This window comes from Planococcus citri, chromosome 1 (assembly GCF_950023065.1).
Source record: "Planococcus citri chromosome 1, ihPlaCitr1.1, whole genome shotgun sequence".
Lineage (NCBI taxonomy): Eukaryota > Metazoa > Arthropoda > Insecta > Hemiptera > Pseudococcidae > Planococcus > Planococcus citri.
Genome location: NC_088677.1, coordinates 63,839,923 through 63,857,931, shown reverse-complemented (window position 1 = coordinate 63,857,931; position 18,009 = coordinate 63,839,923). Strand labels below are relative to the sequence as shown.

The 18,009-nt window shown below is 34.0% G+C and overlaps 1 protein-coding gene across 1 annotated transcript; it reads right to left on the bottom strand.

Annotated features, from left to right (window-relative positions):
• Positions 1-2,418: 2,418 nt before the first annotated feature.
• Positions 2,419-16,416, bottom strand: LOC135833284 (transcription factor sox-3-like). Its single transcript, XM_065347003.1, has 2 exons — positions 15,853-16,416; positions 2,419-6,143 (listed from the first exon to the last, which is right to left on the bottom strand). The coding sequence occupies exons 1-2, from the start codon at positions 16,071-16,073 to the stop codon at positions 5,600-5,602; spliced, it is 765 nt and encodes a 254-aa protein (XP_065203075.1). The 5' UTR covers positions 16,074-16,416; the 3' UTR covers positions 2,419-5,599.
• Positions 16,417-18,009: the final 1,593 nt, after the last annotated feature.

Genomic DNA, 18,009 nt, shown 5'->3' with positions numbered 1-18,009 from the left:
ATTTTTGAAAATTCAAAATTGACTGTTTTTGGCGATTTATGCTTTTTTTTTGAAAAAAAGTACGTACTTGATCAATAAAAATGGTCAAAATAAGTCCCAAATTCAAATTTCACCATTTCCAGCCATTCTGGAGCCTCCAGCGCGATTTTTCAATTTCTCCAGAATTTTGAATTTGCACCAGAAGGCGTGAATATGAATTTGGGCAGCTAAAAATCGAGTTGTATATTACACTCGACCTGTTTCACAAGTTTATCCACATTTGAGCCGATTTTGAGAGTGACACCTCAAGAGTGGTTTTTTGAGGTGTCACTCTCGCTCCAAAACGGCTGGAAATGGTAGAATTTGCGCTCCGGGGGTTAGTTCTGGAGAAATTGAAAAATCGCGCTGGAGGCTCCAGAATGGCTGGAAATGGTGAAATTTGGATTTGGGTAATAAATATTAGTTTTGGGACTTATTTTGACCATTTTTATTAATCAAGTACGTACTTTTTTTTAAAAAAAAGCATAAATCGCCAAAAACAGTCAATTTTGAATTTTCAAAAATTCGCCAAAAATCGAAAAATGAACTTGTGCAGCTGAAAATTTGGTTTTGAGGGTTTTAGACTATGCTCTTTCCAAAAATCGCGGTCCCGTTTAAATCGGAGTGTGCTGTGTGACACCTCAAAAGGTTCCCTTGTGAGCATTTTTTACAGAATTTTGCTCCATGACCGATGTTTAGTTCTTCGAGCATTTTTGAATGGGGATTGGAGATGGGACGGAGATATTTCGATTTTTCCGCATCTAAATTGATGTAATATACAATCAATTATCATTTAAAAAGTTCCATTTTGGAAAATGCATTTTTCAAACTAAGTTGACAAATCAATCCCCCCCCCCCCTTCAAAAAATCCAAAGGCAGCCCTTGAACCTTGTTCGAAAAAAAAAATTCAAAGACATATTGCCTTCAGTGTTGTATACTTATACACGATATACTACAACGACGACGAGAGAAATGAAGAAAAAGAGAAAGAGGGGGGGGGAAGTAAGAAAGGGAAGAAGCCAGGGTTAAACGCATTTTGGAAAATATTCACAGTATATATATAACGAAATACACGAGACCAAAGTGTTGAGAAAAACGTTATATTATTGTGGCATGGAAGACAGCTGATAACGCAGCACGACTATATTATTCGAGAATATAATAGGGAATACACTATCTTTTCTTTTCATTTCCTTTATTTTCTTTCTTCTTTCTCTTTCAGATAACTACACTTTCACCCGCTCACCGTGCGACGTCTGGCTTCTCGTAATATAATAAAAAGGGGGCCGTAATATCTTTATTTTGGAGCGCGCATTACCGCCCTCTTTTTCTGCGTTGTTTGTGTTCGCAGTTTATAAGTAAAACCGCGAACCAATTTTACCATTTTATCTTTTCAACAGACACCGCCACAATGCATAAATTGTCGTATTTTTTTCCTTATTCTATACTATATCCTTTATTATGGTGTACAATATACATGGTCTTTTATTTAATGCATTTTGTTTTGCAGAATTGTTCCACGAGTTACTATTTTATATTTTCGCGTGCCATTTCTCTTTTTTTTCCCGCGGATCGACGACGGGGAGATGTGTAGTACAGTACCTAAAGTAGTCTTTTTATCTTTATTTTAATCACGTTTTGTTGCTCGAGAGTGTACTGTAGGTGTATGAGTATGATTTTTGCTGTTAATGAAAAATGAAGCAGGGGAGGAAGGGGTTATTTTATTCTCAGATTTGAGTGTACCGTTTTTTTTGATAGGTATACTTACGAGAAGTTGATTGAAAAATTGAAATGATTTGTGTGTTTGAGTCTAATTTCTAACTTTCCTAGTGTGGGCTGTGATGATGTCGATTTTTTGTATCGAATCAGGGAATCGTTGTTCGTGAGTCTGATATGAATCAGTTCCTTTTTAGAAAAATATTTTTGAGAAGCGTGAAATTCAATTTTTTTTAAATTGACTGATTCCTCAGAAATGTTTCATATCATCTCAACATTTCACACACCAAGAAAAACACTCCCAGAAGAATATGGGCTCCAAAACAACACAACATCCTATTTAACCTACCTGGATCACTGAAACTTTAGTATGAACAGAATCATGTATTATGAAAATGGAAATTATGAAATATGCTTACAAGAACCAGGATTGAATTTACAAAATAAACGAAAATCTTCTTTTCCGTATCTTTGGTCTCTCAAATTCTCAAAATAAAGAAATTTTCTGATGGGTGATTTACAAGTTCCCCATTTTTTTAAAACCTATATTAGGTAGATACATTATCGAATATCCCAAGAAGCCTAGATATATACATACAATGTACCTTTATGTGATTGGTTTTCCATTCGATACTTAATTTCACCATTTTCTGCTCACACTAGGTGGAAAAAAATATGACACATTTTCGAACCAATTACCGTATTTATAATTCATGGAAAAAAACAAAATATAATAATACCCCCCGCGAAAAAAAAAAATAATAAATACAATCGAAAATTGAAACAAAATATACGTAACAAGAAAACAAAATCTACGAAATACTAAATCTACAATCATTATTTAACAAATAAATTATACTTTTATAACTATAGTTACATACAAAATATTAATTACTATATTTGTAAAAGCATACACAAAATATTGCTGTAGGAATAGCGATTCAAATATAGACAAATTGCACTTGAAATAAATGTACATTTATTTATACCTTTCTATGTTTTTTTTTAAATCCTACTTAAAATTTACAACACTAATTATGTAACTGTTTCTTTGGAATTTTAGGTAATTGTTGGTAATTATGTCGTGAAAAAAATGATAAATATATCGATTGCTCGGGTATTTTTACGATGTATGGTAATAAAAAAAAACGTATGTAGGTTTTGAGATCGATTTTTAGGATTTTCAGTGTGTCTATTTTACAAGTGGTATGTGGTGTAATTGACCTGCTCGTGAATCCTTGAAGTTTTTTTTTTCGATATTGGTAGATTGGCGTGTTTGAACGTGTAAAGGTGTGAGAGATTTTTGTTCCTTTTACATTTTCTACGTTTACAAAAGTCCAATAAAAAAAAATCTTGGTATGTGAGGGGTAAGAGGGCGGGTACTGTTTTTGAAATATTGACCTGCAATCGCCCCATTCGGTATTTCTCAGTGTTTCAGTGACTCTCTGAGTTCAACTTTCTAATTTAAATTTCGAAAATTAATGAAATTCGGAAGAAAAATTTCATTTTTATGAAAATTTCAGAAATATGGAAGCAGCAGGGCAAACCGGGATTTAGAATCTGTAAAATATGTAGTAGAAGAATTATGCCAAGAAAATCACTTGCGATTTGCTTTCAATAATTCAACTGACATGAGCTGTATTGTGTGATCGAAAATGGATCCCACATTCTTCCACCAATTTCGAAATTTCCTTCATATTTTTATAAAACTGAATTGAAAATTATTTTGTCACCTGTTTCAACTCCTGATTTTCCATTTGAAAGAGATAAGAGACGAATGAAGGCTCAAAAATGTAATAGACATAGACTGTACCTTCCCGAGGTTCCCAATACTGGTACTCCACTTAACTCGTGAAATGGTGATGTTGACATTTCGTACCTACTCACTCTTTTCTATTTTTTAATCGTGGAATCGTGGAACAAAAATGTTGAGACTTCCTCTTCTGAAAAATAATGAGGTATTTTTGTGGAAATGACTTGTTTTTTTAAATTTTAAATCAAACATTTTTGAATTTCCCATTTATTCTGCCCATATTTTGAAAATTTGAATTTCCAAAAATTTTCTTTCAAGGGGTGATAAATTTTGAAGAAAGGATTTTAACATCTGAAAATTTTGAATTGAAGAAAATTGAAATTCTTTCGTAAGTAAGTACTTAGAATTAGTGAAAAAATCAATTGTAATATTATTGAACCCCTCCCCTTCCATTCGAATAAAATTTGAGAAATTGTCCTGCTTTCGTCTTTTTTTCTATTTTTCAATGGAACCCAAATTTTGCGACTCCCTTTCTGAAAAATATTGCGGTATTTTTGGGAAAATGACTTTTTTTAAAAAATATTTTAAATCGACAATTTTTGAATTTTTCAAATTATTCTTCCTTTATTTTGTAAATTTTTCTGAAAATTTTCTCTCAAGTGATGATAAATTTGGGAGAAAAGATCAGAAATCTGAAAATTTTGAATTGAAAAAAAAAATCGAAATGCTTTCTTAAGTAGTGAAAAAAATTGATAGTAATAATTGAATCCCTTCCTCCTTCCTTTCAAATAAAATTTGAGAAATTGTCCCTTTTTTGTTCTGTTTTTCAATTTGTTGGACAACTTTTCATGTTGAAAATCACTAATATAAGCAAGTAACATTCATTTACGCGCATTTTAACATCATCAAGTCCACTTTATGGAGCTCACGTACATTCTCCTGACTTTCAAGATTTAAATCTGGCGACTTAATTGCTCTCTCAATTTGAAAAAGTGAAAGTAGAGGAATTCTAACTTATACAGGTAAGGTGAGTCGAAAATAACGAAATTAAGTTTTTGAGAATTCCTATACTGCGAAAAAATGTCTCTTGAGGACTGAAGAGCATACTTATTAGAAATTTAAAAAAAATAATTTTGATTATAATCACGTAAGTATCTTCTGAAAGCTCAAAATTCTTCAATGTTTGGAAAAAATGCATAAATTATAAAAATTTGAGAAAAAGTTTCTACCTAATGAAATTGTAAGTTTTTTTTCTTTATTGCTTGGGTCAAAAATTATGGGTTTTTTGGAAAAAAAATTGTTTGAGAATTTTTTTTTTGAATACCGATGCTACTGAAAAAAAGTGTAACTTTATGATTTGTTTCTAAAAAAAAGTCAGCCATTTTTAATTTACAACAAAAAGAAAAAACCCTTAAAATTTTGTTTAAACAGAAACGTTTTTGGCAACTTATACAATTTTTTACATTTTTTGAAAAATTGAGGCCTCTTGCGAATGCTTACTTGATATCGTTTCAGTTCTTCTTTGGTATCATTTTTCTCTTTTATTGCATTTTTTTTGTTTTATGGCTTCTTTCTTTTGTTTTTTAATTGAATCGTAATCGTTCTCGAAAGTTTTTTATGCAGAAAAATTTTGCCTTAGTTTTGACCCCAGATTCATGTTGCTTGTCATTCTACAATAAACTATGAATTCCCCGACATCCTCTTCCCTTCTTTGATCAAATAGTAGTCAATTATTGTCCTTTTTCTCCCCTTAAAAACATCGATCGCTGATATGTGGTTTTTCAATTTGCAAAGCCCTCTTTTTTTGACACCAATACACCGAGCAGATCACACCAAACCAGATTTTGATTGTCGATATCGTGCCTCCACATTAAAAGGGCACCCAATACATACTACACTTACCAGCTCTTACGAATTACTCAAATCCGTAGGCGACGTTTGCTGATTATGAGTATCATGTAAGGACGATTGTAATCCGGCGGCGGCTGCTGCGGTAGCGAACGACAAAGGCGGTGTTGACCAATACTGCGAAAAGTTGCTCGGCCAGAATGTTGACGAACCCAAGTTCTCCCGCGTGACCGTGGATTCTGCGGGGAGAACCGGGAGTGGTTTTCATATAACGTGCGATGCCGGAGGCGAGAACCCATTTTCACGCTGTTTCATCACCAAACAAGCTATAGGTCTTTTCAAGGTAGAACTTTCGGATAATCTGTCCGGCGATGGAGACGACTTTCTGCAGACTTCGTCGCCCGGCGACGATGAGGTGCAATTTATACATGAGACGCCGCAATGGGTCGTTGGTATAGATGGCCAAGACGCGGCAACAGCGGCTGCAGCAGCTTGCGAATAATACGACGTACCGTATAAAGCTTGCAGCGTGAAATCGGTGGATATTTTGCAATTGCTGGCGTCCGAAGGGTGGAACTTGGCCGCTGATTGATAAAATGGGTAGTGTAGAGATGAGAACAGAGCTCTGGAAAGTTTGAAGTCCGTTTCGCTGAACGAATGGTGAGGTGGGAAGAAAGGATTGCGTGCAAACGATACGTTATCTACCGGACAATCGTTATATTTGGTTTCCTTTTTTTGCTGCAGAAGTGGCTTCGGTTTTCGTCGTGGACGGTATTTATAGTCCGGGTGCTCTTTCATGTGCAAAGCCCTGTAAATGAAAACGACGTGACTGTGTTATTTTGTCGTAAGAATCTCAGCAATTAAGCTATTGCGCTGCCGAGTAACAGAGAGAGAGAGAAAGACGTCTATATGGCGTATCGATACCCTCGCGAGCGACGCGAATATACCATAAACAATGGATAATTAATACCCGAAGATTTTCCTTTTTCGAATTAATTCTGCTAAATAGGATTAAGCTGTTTAGACAACTTTATTGTCACAATCGTTCGTTTTAAAGCGTAAACGTCGAACATAAAAGCGTACGACAAAGGCGTTTTGTATTGTACTACGTTGTACCATCATCATCATCATCGACAAGTGTGTGTGTATAGAAAAGTATTAAATGATAATTAAACTCTTATTGTTGTAACACGCTCGCTGCGGTATACGTTTGTTGCATCCGCACCCGCACCAGCCATGAATTTTCCTCACACTTCGTTGTGTCATGTCGGTGTGTCGACCAATTTAAAATCAAGTATGGATTGATCGACGACGAAGGAGGTGGAGAGGAGAAAAATACACGATATGTCGATATGTGGTTTCTCTTCTTTTTTTTTACTTTTTTTTCCAAGTCAGCAATTTTCACCAAGACCTGTGCTATTCACGTTCGTTTCGGAGTATAAAAAAGAAATGTTTTTATGGGTTTTGATTTTTGTACCATTTTTTTTTTTCATTCTTCTTTCGTTTTGTCGTCGAATTTTTCCCGACATCGAAAGCGCGTTAGCGAGATGAGAATATAAATTATTTTGTTCGGATGGGTAATGTTTCTGGTTTCGATACTATACGTTTCGTTTTTGACACCTGGATTGTTTTTTTTTCAGCAAGGCTAACTGAAAATGTTACGAATATTTATATGGACGATCGTGTCAATTTAATCTCATTTCTCTCACCCCCTCCACCTTCCCCAATTCATGAAAGTACACGATTGTGTGAGCTACGAATCAGTCGAAATGTACCCATTTGTGGTGGTTTGTATTGTAATCGCCAATCGGGCTATTTTACTGCCTGCTGTTTTTTATTTTTTTGAAAGAAAAATGCTGTTGAGGTGTTGATAATGATTCGGTGTTCCTGCGGTTTCAACATTGTTGGAAATCGAGAGTTATTTTTTTCATTTTTTGTAATTTGTGTTGTTTTCCTGATTATCGACGCGTAATATTTTTAGTATGAATTTTTGTAAAGAAATGACTAAATTGGCATAAAATTCCTTTTGCCAATTTTCTCATTCTTTTTAGGTACTTTTTTCGAAATGAGAGTAGAACTGCCGAAGTCAGATAAATGGTGAAAAATTCCGTTCATGGCCCTTTTCAATTTATTTTTACACCAGATGTCGGGTTTGGTAACTTTTTTTTAGCTTTTGCCACTGGCGTCATTTTCCCAAAATTTCAATTTCTCGATGGAAATTATTTTGATTTCTGATTTTGATGAATAAATTCCAACTGAAATTGAGTTTTGTGAACGATTTTTCCTCTCTTCAATCCCTATTCAACTAGGCTGCAAAAGTGATTTTCAACGAATTTCGAGGTTTATTGCCCGTGCGACGCAAGGGAAATAATTCAAATGAAGGCAGAGAAAAAGATCATGAAAATGTTGAAGATTGAATTGGGAAAATTGTAGAATCAGTATTTGGTAGCAGCTCCGACTAGGTGGGAATGTAGATGGTTTGAGTGATTACTTCGATAGGTAAATCACTGCAGCGTGTCCAACGATCATGAAAGTCATGAACTTTGCTCGAAACACAATAGAACATTTTTTAAGAAGCCCATAAAATGAAAAAAAAATCAAAAATTTGTTCAAAAAATCAGAAAAATGAAGACACTGAAACACCTACTTTTTGATCCTGTGAAAAATGGCAACCATGTTCGATTTCCTCACAGTTTCAAGTAATTTAATTTTTTTTTTTGGGGGGGGGGGGTGTATTTTCATGCGGTAAAAATGTGAAAATAGGTCATGAAAAAGTCATAATTTTTTTGTCTGGGAGATATAATAGGTATACGAGAAAATTGTATCTTTCCTCGTTTGGATTGATGAAATTATTTTCAACTGGGCAATTTTTTGAGTGAGGTGAATCGCGAAAAAAAAAATGATGAAGGATTTTTATTTTGAGTTGAAGGTCATTTAGGAAATTTTTTAGTACCGGAGGAGCTCTGAGAAGCGAGATATGGGTCCTCGGACAAGGGCATTTTAGAAAAAAATCATGATTTCTTTCGCTCTATACCTTTATACTTGACCTGTTTTGTGAAAAATGGCCTAGTTTCAAAAGATAGTATTTGAGATTCTGCGTTTACTTAGACCATTGCTAACAAAATGCAATACCACTTTGGAAATTTGCAAATATTTTTGTTTGGAAGGGGGGGGGGGGTAAATTCGTGTTTTGAAAATTTTTTCTTCTGAAATATTTCACAATAATTACCTAAGCCGAAACATCGAAAGATATAACTTCTGAAACTTGCAATATTATTTATGCACTTTAAAATGCAGTAGTGCCAATTTTTTGGTCATATTTGCCAATTTTGAAAAATCGAGAGAAATAGCCAAAAACCTATCAAATTTTGTTTTTTTGAAATTCGGAATCATGGCCAAAAGATTGGCACTACTGCATTCCATGATATTTTCCCAGTTTCAGAAATGATATGTATCTTTCAATGTTTTGGCTTGATTATTGCAAAACACTTCCGAAGATGAAATTTTCAAACCTTGAATTTACTCTCAAAATTCAAAAAAAATGATCATCAAATTTTCAATCGCTCAGTAGGACCCGAAAAATGGTATTGAAGTTCGATAGCAATGACCTATCAGGTCGACGCCGAATCTCAAATACGAGTATGTACTACAAACTTCAGGAACTGAGCCATTTTTCCTAAAACAAATTGGGTAGAAGGTAAACCGAAAAAGCTAATTTTTTTCTGAGTAATTGAGTCGAATTCCTATCACTACCTTATTGTTGAGCATATTGAGTATTTTTGAACTTTTCTCCTCTTCACGTGTGCACCCTTCAATGCAACGCAAATCCACAGATTTTTCTTTCAATACTGTTGTAAAATTTGATTTGAAGAAAAAAGAAAGAGAAAGTGAAGCGCAAGTTCTATTATTTTCCTAGATCATAATAATTTCAACATAATAAAATTCCAACTTCAGTGAGTGTACCTACTGATAAAAATTTCATGATGAAGTGTAGCATTATTTTTCACGAAAAAATATTCCATAGGATGAAAATTGAATTCAATTTTTTGTGTTTCTGAGAAAAGTAATGACGAAAATTTGCTGTTGATAATTTTATGATGGATAAAATCGTGTCCTTTTTTTGAAGATATCGAATTGAAACATTCTTTTGAATTTTTTTTCCTGGCAATTTAATGCATTTTTCACAAAATTTAATGAAAGTGACATTCTTTATGCTCACGTTAAATAATGGGAGAGTATAAGTAAAATCGTCGCAGTTATTTTCTGTATCTTTATTAGAACAACTGTGAATTTTTTTCTTCGGGTGTGAGATTTGATTTATAAAATAATGCGCCAAAGAACGAAATACTCTGTTTTGATCTTCTTCCCATTTTTTTTCAGACCTAACTTGAATTGTTTTATTACGTCTTATGTTCTTAATTTTCCATTACCTACATCCTACATCTATTGTTAACTTCGAAAAAAAAAAAAAAAAAAAATGGCTTACCCATCCCAAGATTTTGTAGGTTAACGATACTATAAAAATAGGTACTATCTACTTCTGACAAATTAGTTGATTCAGCTTCAATTCCTGCAAAAATTGGCAGGAGAAACGCTTCCCAAACACGAATACCTTATGGAATGATTCAATTTGAAGGTGATGCGGGGGAGGGAGGGAATTCGAGCTCTGCAGCTGTGAGAGGAACAGAGCAGAAAGCTTTCAGATTTCGACATTTTGTAATTTTGAATCCCCTTTTATTCCATCCCTACGGCAGCATGAAAGCTCAAAATTTTTCCGAGATAGTTTTTCACTATTAGCCAATCTCGCAGTTTTTCTCTTAGAGACATCTTTTTTTCATAAATTTATATTCTATACGAATAGTTATTGGTGAACTCGTAAAAAAAACACCAACAATTAAGTAACAAATGATCAATGATGTGTTCTTGGTCAAGTTGGCATGGAGAAAATATGAAAAATTGGCGAGTTTTTACGATTGACCGTAGTATTTTTTTTTTTTTTTAGTTTGAGCAAATGCAGTATATATTTCTCATAACCTTGAGATAATCTCTTTTTTTCAACTGTTCATCATGAGGATGAGTTACCTATACTATACCTACTCTCGTATTATACCTACGTGTCATATTTACTTTCCTATAGCTACCTATACCTATACGTAAACATGGACGTATCCGAATGATAACTCATTTCTGGGAATATCGATAGTGTTTTGTGTTTCCTGTGTGGTTAAGTAAGAGTAGGTCTAGGTATACAATACCTAAAAATGTCGAATGTGTATCATGAATGCCTAATAGTTCAAAAAAGCCAATATTTTAACATTTTTAAGCTGAAAAAATTGGTAGGTAAATTGATAGGTACCTATTAATCTTTGATTGATCTGAAAAATCATTTTTCAAAAATCTTCAATGTTCTTTTTCTGGATTTTTTAAAAAAAATTCTCATAAGAGAGTTACGTCTCCCCGTTATCCATTTTTGTGTACGTAATTGTAAATTTCATAACTTTACTCTTCAAAATTTTCATTTTTTTTCAAATGGTTGGAAAGAAGAGAAGCACTTTGAAAAAATTGAAAATTCTCAGAATAGAATAGTTGCGAAATTTTCATTTAAGAAAAATTAGATTCGCAATTAGAAAACAGTCTCAAAGAGGTCGACGTGCGGAAAATTTTATTATTTTATTTTTGAAAATCCTCTGTGCTGGATCATTCGTCCATATTTTTCAACTGTGTATTTTACATGATCTCAATTGAAGCATTTTGGGATAGTTCGTCAACTGAGGTTATCATTCACATTCTATAACCATTAACCAAATTTATATGAGATTTTTCGACGAGATATTTTTCACATGCTTCTGTAATACCTATCGTTAAAATGTCGAATTATAAAAATCATTTTACCTATGAAAAAGCCCATGGTTTTTTGAAATTTGGGTTGAAGTCCATTGGTATATTTTCTCGTCTTGAAGAATAAATCTACTCATTTAATAATAAAGCTCAAACGGAAGTTGAGTATACGCCATGAAAATACCGAAATAAAAAACATCCTCGTCACAGAATCAAATTCCAAAAGCTCGCCTCTGTCAAGGGTAAACTTTACACCAGACTTTTCACCCCATTGTCAATTGTCATAGGTCGAGGGTCATCATCACGAATAAAAAAAAACTCGATCACGAATTGGTAAAAGTCTAACCTCAACCACGTAATGGGGATCTTGTTGGGTAAAAATTCGTTCAAAAATAAAACAAAACCAAAGTTATTACCCCACCAGCAACAGATACTATGTAACCAAAGTTCACCTCACCTACTACGTTACGAGTAGTCATCTAGAAAACCCATCCGATGTAAATTTTATAAGCGTGAAAAAACTTCTTTATGTGTATTATATAGGAAAACACATCGTCGTCGAGTTGATTTCTGTGATATATTATGCTAGACGATTGGTATGTAGAAGGGTCGCATTCGCACATCGCATCCACACACACACAATTCACCAAGGGTTCCTAATAAGACCTGTAAATAGTCTAACCCTCTCATTGAGATTTTACAACTATATACGAGGGGTTGTAAGTGGATATTAAACGAAGAGATATTATTTAGTGTGTACGAAGATTGATCCTTTAACCCCTCTTACATAATCGCAGTTTCAATTGATTATTTCATTTATATTGTTCGCTCGTTTGCACAACTGATTATTTTCTTTTTTTTTTCTTTTTCTTCCTCGTCTATGTTGGTGTAGTAATGCACGTTTCACGTGTTCCAATTTGGTGGCTCGAGATTTAAGTTATAATTATTTTCACAATACGAACTCCTTTGGTGTAGAGGTCGTTTTGTCGAGTACTCGAGTGGAAGAAAATTGACTTTTTCATTGTTTTTGGGCTTGACTTAATAGGTTTCTTAGAGTCGATGTGTTAATTTTTTTGTATACTGTTAGTATGTTCGTTTGTCTGGAATTTTATAAAAGCGATGGAGAGGGAGGGGAATAAGGTGTTTGGGATTGATTTGAAACATGTGAGAGTATATTTTTATATTCTGTGATTCTTTCTTGAGTGTCTCTCAGTCGCACTCGATCCAATTGGTATCGATTTTCAAGTGATTCAATAAATTTCTCAGCCATCTGTTCCAAAAATGATCTTACTTTGTTCGATCTGATTGACCATGCCATCAACGAACACAGACAGAAATAAGCGAGGCATAATACCTTACCCTGTATAGGCTGTACCGTACGAATGAGCTTCATAGTCGGAATTTATTCTTTCGGAAACTTTTTTCTCAAAGAATGCCTCTTTCTCTCATCGTCAATTGAAACCCACAAATGGACATTTTTCAATTCAAATCTCAGCGTAAAACTGACCAGTTTTTATAAGATGATTCGTGCTTCATATACTACGAAGTAGGTACTCGATGAGACGTCATGTATCTATTCTATTAATTTCGACGAAGAAAGAAAATGAAAGGGTGTTTGACTCTAAATATTGGCTGGTTATGTCAACATGGTAAATAAACAACGAGTCATTGATTAGGTTTGGCCGCAGTACCATTAATAATTATTGTGCTATATTATTTCCTATTGTCGGGTTCACGATGTTTCTTTGAATTGAAATTTATTCTTTTCAAGTGTGTCTGTGTATAATACTTCAGGTATGCTCCGATTTCACTTTCCGATGCTTCTGATCTTTAATCATTGGACTCATATGTTCCTAATTCATTTCATTTTACCACACAATTCGAATGATTTTTTTTTACCGATGGTGTTTGTTGTTGAGGAAGTGCATAGAAGTAGGTTTAGATGTACAGGTATTGAATTTTCTTTCAAGTTTTGATTTCGATACAAGAAAACAGCTTGTTCATCGTATAATAACGAGATTAATATTCATCGGTGTTTCTTGAAATTGATTTGTATAATACGAGTACATGGGTAGGTACGTGATTATTGGAATAGGGGCCTTAATTTTTGGAACGATCTGCTGTTTTATGATGGCAATTGTTTCTAGACAAATTATAAGCGAAATTCATTCCACTGTGGCGAAGGATCAAGCTCAACTAGGCTATTTGACCGGATGAGAATCGTGTAGAAAAGAGCAGCGAACAAATTAAAATTGGACATGATAAGTATCTAAAAAGCTGCTTTATTCTTGCTATAAGAATATCAGATATTAGTCATTTTTCACAAAAATTTTCAAAAGCCTGACGTAATATCGAGAACTTATCGTAATTTTTTTCCATAGTTTTGAAAAACAGACAATCTTTTTTTTGAATTTTCAAAAGTTACTTCGATTCGAAGTTACCTACCAAAAATGTCAGAGAGATCAAGTTTTCCAAACTTACATATATACCCGGGCTAAGTTTGGCATACTGTAATGTTGAAAATTTTGCCACATCTTTTCCAAGTTTTTGAATGATTGAGGTATTTATATAAGTATAGGTATGTGTATTTTGACATTGCAGAAATTGATCAATTTTTTCCAAATTTTCAGAAGTCAGTGTCCTAAAATTCATGTGACGGAGATCAGCTAGGGTCTTGAAAATTTTTGACAGACCTCTTCTCCTCCTCCCCCCAAAAAAACAAATCCATGTCAAAACAGGAAGGGGTCTGAGTAATCGTGCTCATTCGAGTCTGTGATTTGACTCTATTTCAGGTTTTTTAAATTCACCATTCACTTTTTGAAATTGAGAAGCATTTCAAGGCATCGATGGAGAGAATTTTTTACGTGCTTGTAGGTTACATTATCTGTTTCATTTCTAGATCACATGAAGAGTAATTTTTTGAGTGTAATCCACTTCGATTTCCTTCATCTTTTTTTTCTTGAACTCATTGGGGATGGATCATTCCTCGAATACGAGCACATAGAAATTTATCTATAACTGAATTCATCGTTTTAAATTCCATATCTCAACGTATCCAAGAGGTTCTTTTGATGATCAGAAATTAATTATTCAACTAATGAATTATGGTTACCCGGGCGTATTGTACTTGTAAATGGAAACTCATCTGTTGAAACCTTATTTTGAAATTCTAATCGAGCCTAGGTCCTGGTGACCAGGTTTTTTCAATTTCCTATACCTTTCTGATTAGTGCTACTTCTCAATTTCTGAGTCATTTGAGAACGAAAATTGATCTTTAGCTCTTTCCTTTTTGAATTTTACGTTTTTTTATTTCGTAATGTTACGAAGAAAAATTTTCATTTTTATTTTTATTTCAAAGAAATGGTCTCCCTGAGAATTTCCCTTGCACGAAAGCATACAAAATTGAAAAATTACTGAATTTTTGCCTCAGGTAGTGTAAAAACATAAAAATATGCTTCAAATCTGATCAATTTTAAAATTGAAAAAAAAAACAATTCACCATTCAATGAAATGTTTGGTATTTTATGATTATGATACTTAATGAACTTACACACAAAAAAAAAGAAAAATGAAAAAAAGAAAAAAATTTGAAAAATGATACGAGTAAGTTTTTTAATGTCTGATTTAAAAAAAAAGGATACAATAAGTAGTACCTAACTACATATATTTAACACGTAAAATACCTATACGAGTTTCAATAATTTTGAGTAACTTCTCTCGCTTCGCTCGGGAAATAAAAATTACAATTCATCGAAAATCTCATTAGGCCATTTTTATAGTTGAATAATGTAGGTACTACATATTAGTAAACGTCTGATTTGAAAAGTGAGAATGAATATTCCCTGAAAATATACGAAATATACAAAATGTATTTCAATTAGGGAATCTTATGAAAAGATCGTGCGTGTGTAAGTTCCAAAGTTGGGCTCTGTTTGTTTCAAATTCAAATCATGGTGATGAGAGCTTGTTCAAAAGAGATCGTACTTGAAAATTTCTTCAATGGGATTGAAAAGGCGAAGACTACTTACTATCAGTGTCAGACACATCATTACGATACGAAAATCGTTTATTTTTTCTTTTGTCTATTTAGTTTTTGAATTTACCATAGGTACCTATTTTTTGACAGATTTCTCGTTTGAAAAAATTGATACGTAATTTAAATTTTCATCAAAAATGATCATCAACAAAAATAGGTATATAAGGGTGCATTCAATCAAAAAAAAAAAAAAAAAAAAAGTATTAGAAACTTTTTATGATTTTGGTATGATTATACATATAGGTAGGTATCTAAGTAACCCAATCAAGAGGGAATATCCACTTTTTTTTTGTTCCTCTCTTCCTGTTATGAGATACTGGAATTTTTACTTTTGTGACCCCCTCCCCGTGCTTCCTGGGTAGCTGGAGAAATATTTTGTCATGATAATTTTTTTCAGATTAGATTACTATATAACTAGGATTCCAGTAGGTAGCTGGTAGAGTCCATTGAAATTGAACTAAGATCTGTTTTTTTATTGCGGATTCTGGAAGAGCTTTTTACTGTAATCGAAATAGGGGTCTTGAGTTGGCGGGTCGATTATAACTTCTCGAATTTTGAAAATTTTACCAATTACACGAGGTATATTAAAAATACGACTACCTAGATCGAATACCTACAATTAAGAGTAGGAGATTAAATTTACCTTAATCTTTTAGCTTCGTCGATAAAAGGTCTCTTTTCCATCTCAGTTAGTAATTTCCATTCCGCTCCGAGCCGTTTTGAAATTTCCGAATTATGCATCTTTGGATTTTCTTGAGCCATTTTACGCCTTTGACCTCGCGACCAAACCATAAAAGCGTTCATAGGCCTTTTTATATGGCCTTCGTTATTGACGCCCGGTATAATTAATTTATTCGCACTCATATTCGCAAAACTACTTCTCGTTAAAGACGAAACAATAATGTTTTAATCGTTTAAATCATTATTTTATTTATTTATTATTATTTTTTTTTTCAAGAGATAAAAATGGAAAATGGTTTAAAAAATACACGTGTGTAAATTGGTAAACACCTTGTAACGCGCGAATGTAATACCTGAATGCGCACCAGTATGGTCGGAATTACTGTCGAATAAACAAACAGCTGATATTAGTCAAATGCCTCACAGTCTTGGCTGTGTAATTTTTAAGGTGTTATCAGTCGAATACATAGCACATGTTGGCGGTGTTCGCGGTTATAAACCAATGAAAAAGCGCTCCGCCTCGCTATCGATTAAAAAGCTTGATAAACATTGGTCCGTTGGTAGCATCCGAGTAGCGGGAGAAGCTCCGGATGCAACAAGTGGGCGATTGTTTTAGAGCTGCAGTGTGATTTTCATGTGTATATGCGTATTGTGTACCATGTGTAGATGTATTATGTAGTTATACGAACTCCGAACTCGGAGTTGTGTATTTGGAAGGGTTTATCTGCGGTATACTTTGATCTCGATGACTGATCTGATTGACAGATGAATTGATCAGCGATGAGTTCATGGATCATAGAATCAGAGGTGTCTGGTCATTGATTCATGTTGAGGTAATTCGAGTAAATGCTTAGGTTGCAATTTCTCCATCTTCATCATGTAGGTGCGTACCTAAGCCTACGTAAAGTCATTCAATTTATTGTATAGGACTAAATTTGGTGGTTAGGTTTGAAATGAAGTTTCTAACTTCTGAAAATTTTGTTTTCATCGAAAGAACTGTCGAAGTGATGCGAATATGAAGCGAAATTTAAGACGTCCCAACGTAGGGTCAAAGGAAAGTAAAAGGCAGAAAATGCAAAGATGTAAATGTTCGTGTGGAAAAGAGAAATTGGAAAATTGGTTGTGATTTTTTGGGGGTAGGGGTACAGTAAAAATAGTCCTCAAATCTAAAATTATGATTTGCCTGTTGTATTATGCCGATTGTCTTGTATGAAAGTAGATTATTTTGTAATAAGACATGCTTTTTTGCTTTTTTTATCTATTGGATAATCCCAATGCCAGTTCAAAGTGAAATATGCCTCCTGATAGGCTCGTCGAAGTCTGGGCGAGTCTTCTAAATTGGCGTATGTACATCGAAAACACTTACTAGGGAACCTCATGAAGTGTCCCCCAGGGATTTAGATGGAAAGTGGTCTCTGTGGTAGCCCTTGGCTAAAGCACCACAAGTTCAGCTCTCACAGTAAAATTTAAAATTTTCAAATTTTCAAAAACCGCTACCCCGAAGCTCAGGTTTTTTCCACAGCAGGGCCGTGGGAAAATTTTGACCCACGCGCTTGCCCAAGGAGCATTTACTATTGTCCTTTTCAGCTAAATTTTTCATATTAGCCTATATTTTTCAAAGATTATTCAAATTATTAATTTTCAATGTAAATTGGAATAATCCTGGAAAGATGTAGTATGAAAAATTTAGTTAAATTGGGAAAATGAAACAAGTCCCTTGCGGAAGCGCGTGAGCCAGAATTTTCCCACGACAACACCGTGGGAAAAACCTGACCGTCGGAGTAGCGATTTTTGACAGTTTGAAAATTCAAAATTTTACTGTGAGAGTTAAACTCAAAACTGACATCTAAAATTTCAATAGTGTGGTACTTGGGCCAAGAGCTACCATTCCGTTGAGACCACTTTACAACCAAATCCCCCGGGGGCACTTCATGAGGTTCCCGGTTATAGTAAACTTCTTCTCACCGGTCAGCTTTGAAAAAATCTAGCTAATGCTTGTGGAAGAATGTTAACTATTTTCACTGATCTTTTGATCTATCTTCCATTGTAATCCCAACACGATATTTCAGCTCAGGTGCAATGAGGGAGCCATAATCTGAATGATCCACTCCCTATAGTA

Bases quoted from the DNA above. Each gene is read 5' to 3' on its own strand.
- LOC135833284 (XM_065347003.1), bottom strand. From the start codon at position 16,073: ATGAGTGCGAATAAATTAATTATACCGGGCGTCAATAACGAAGGCCAT. The intron at 6,144-15,852 runs GTAAATTTAATC...TTTCATTTACAG, and splicing joins GACGAAGCTAAAAGATTAAG to GGCTTTGCACATGAAAGAGC.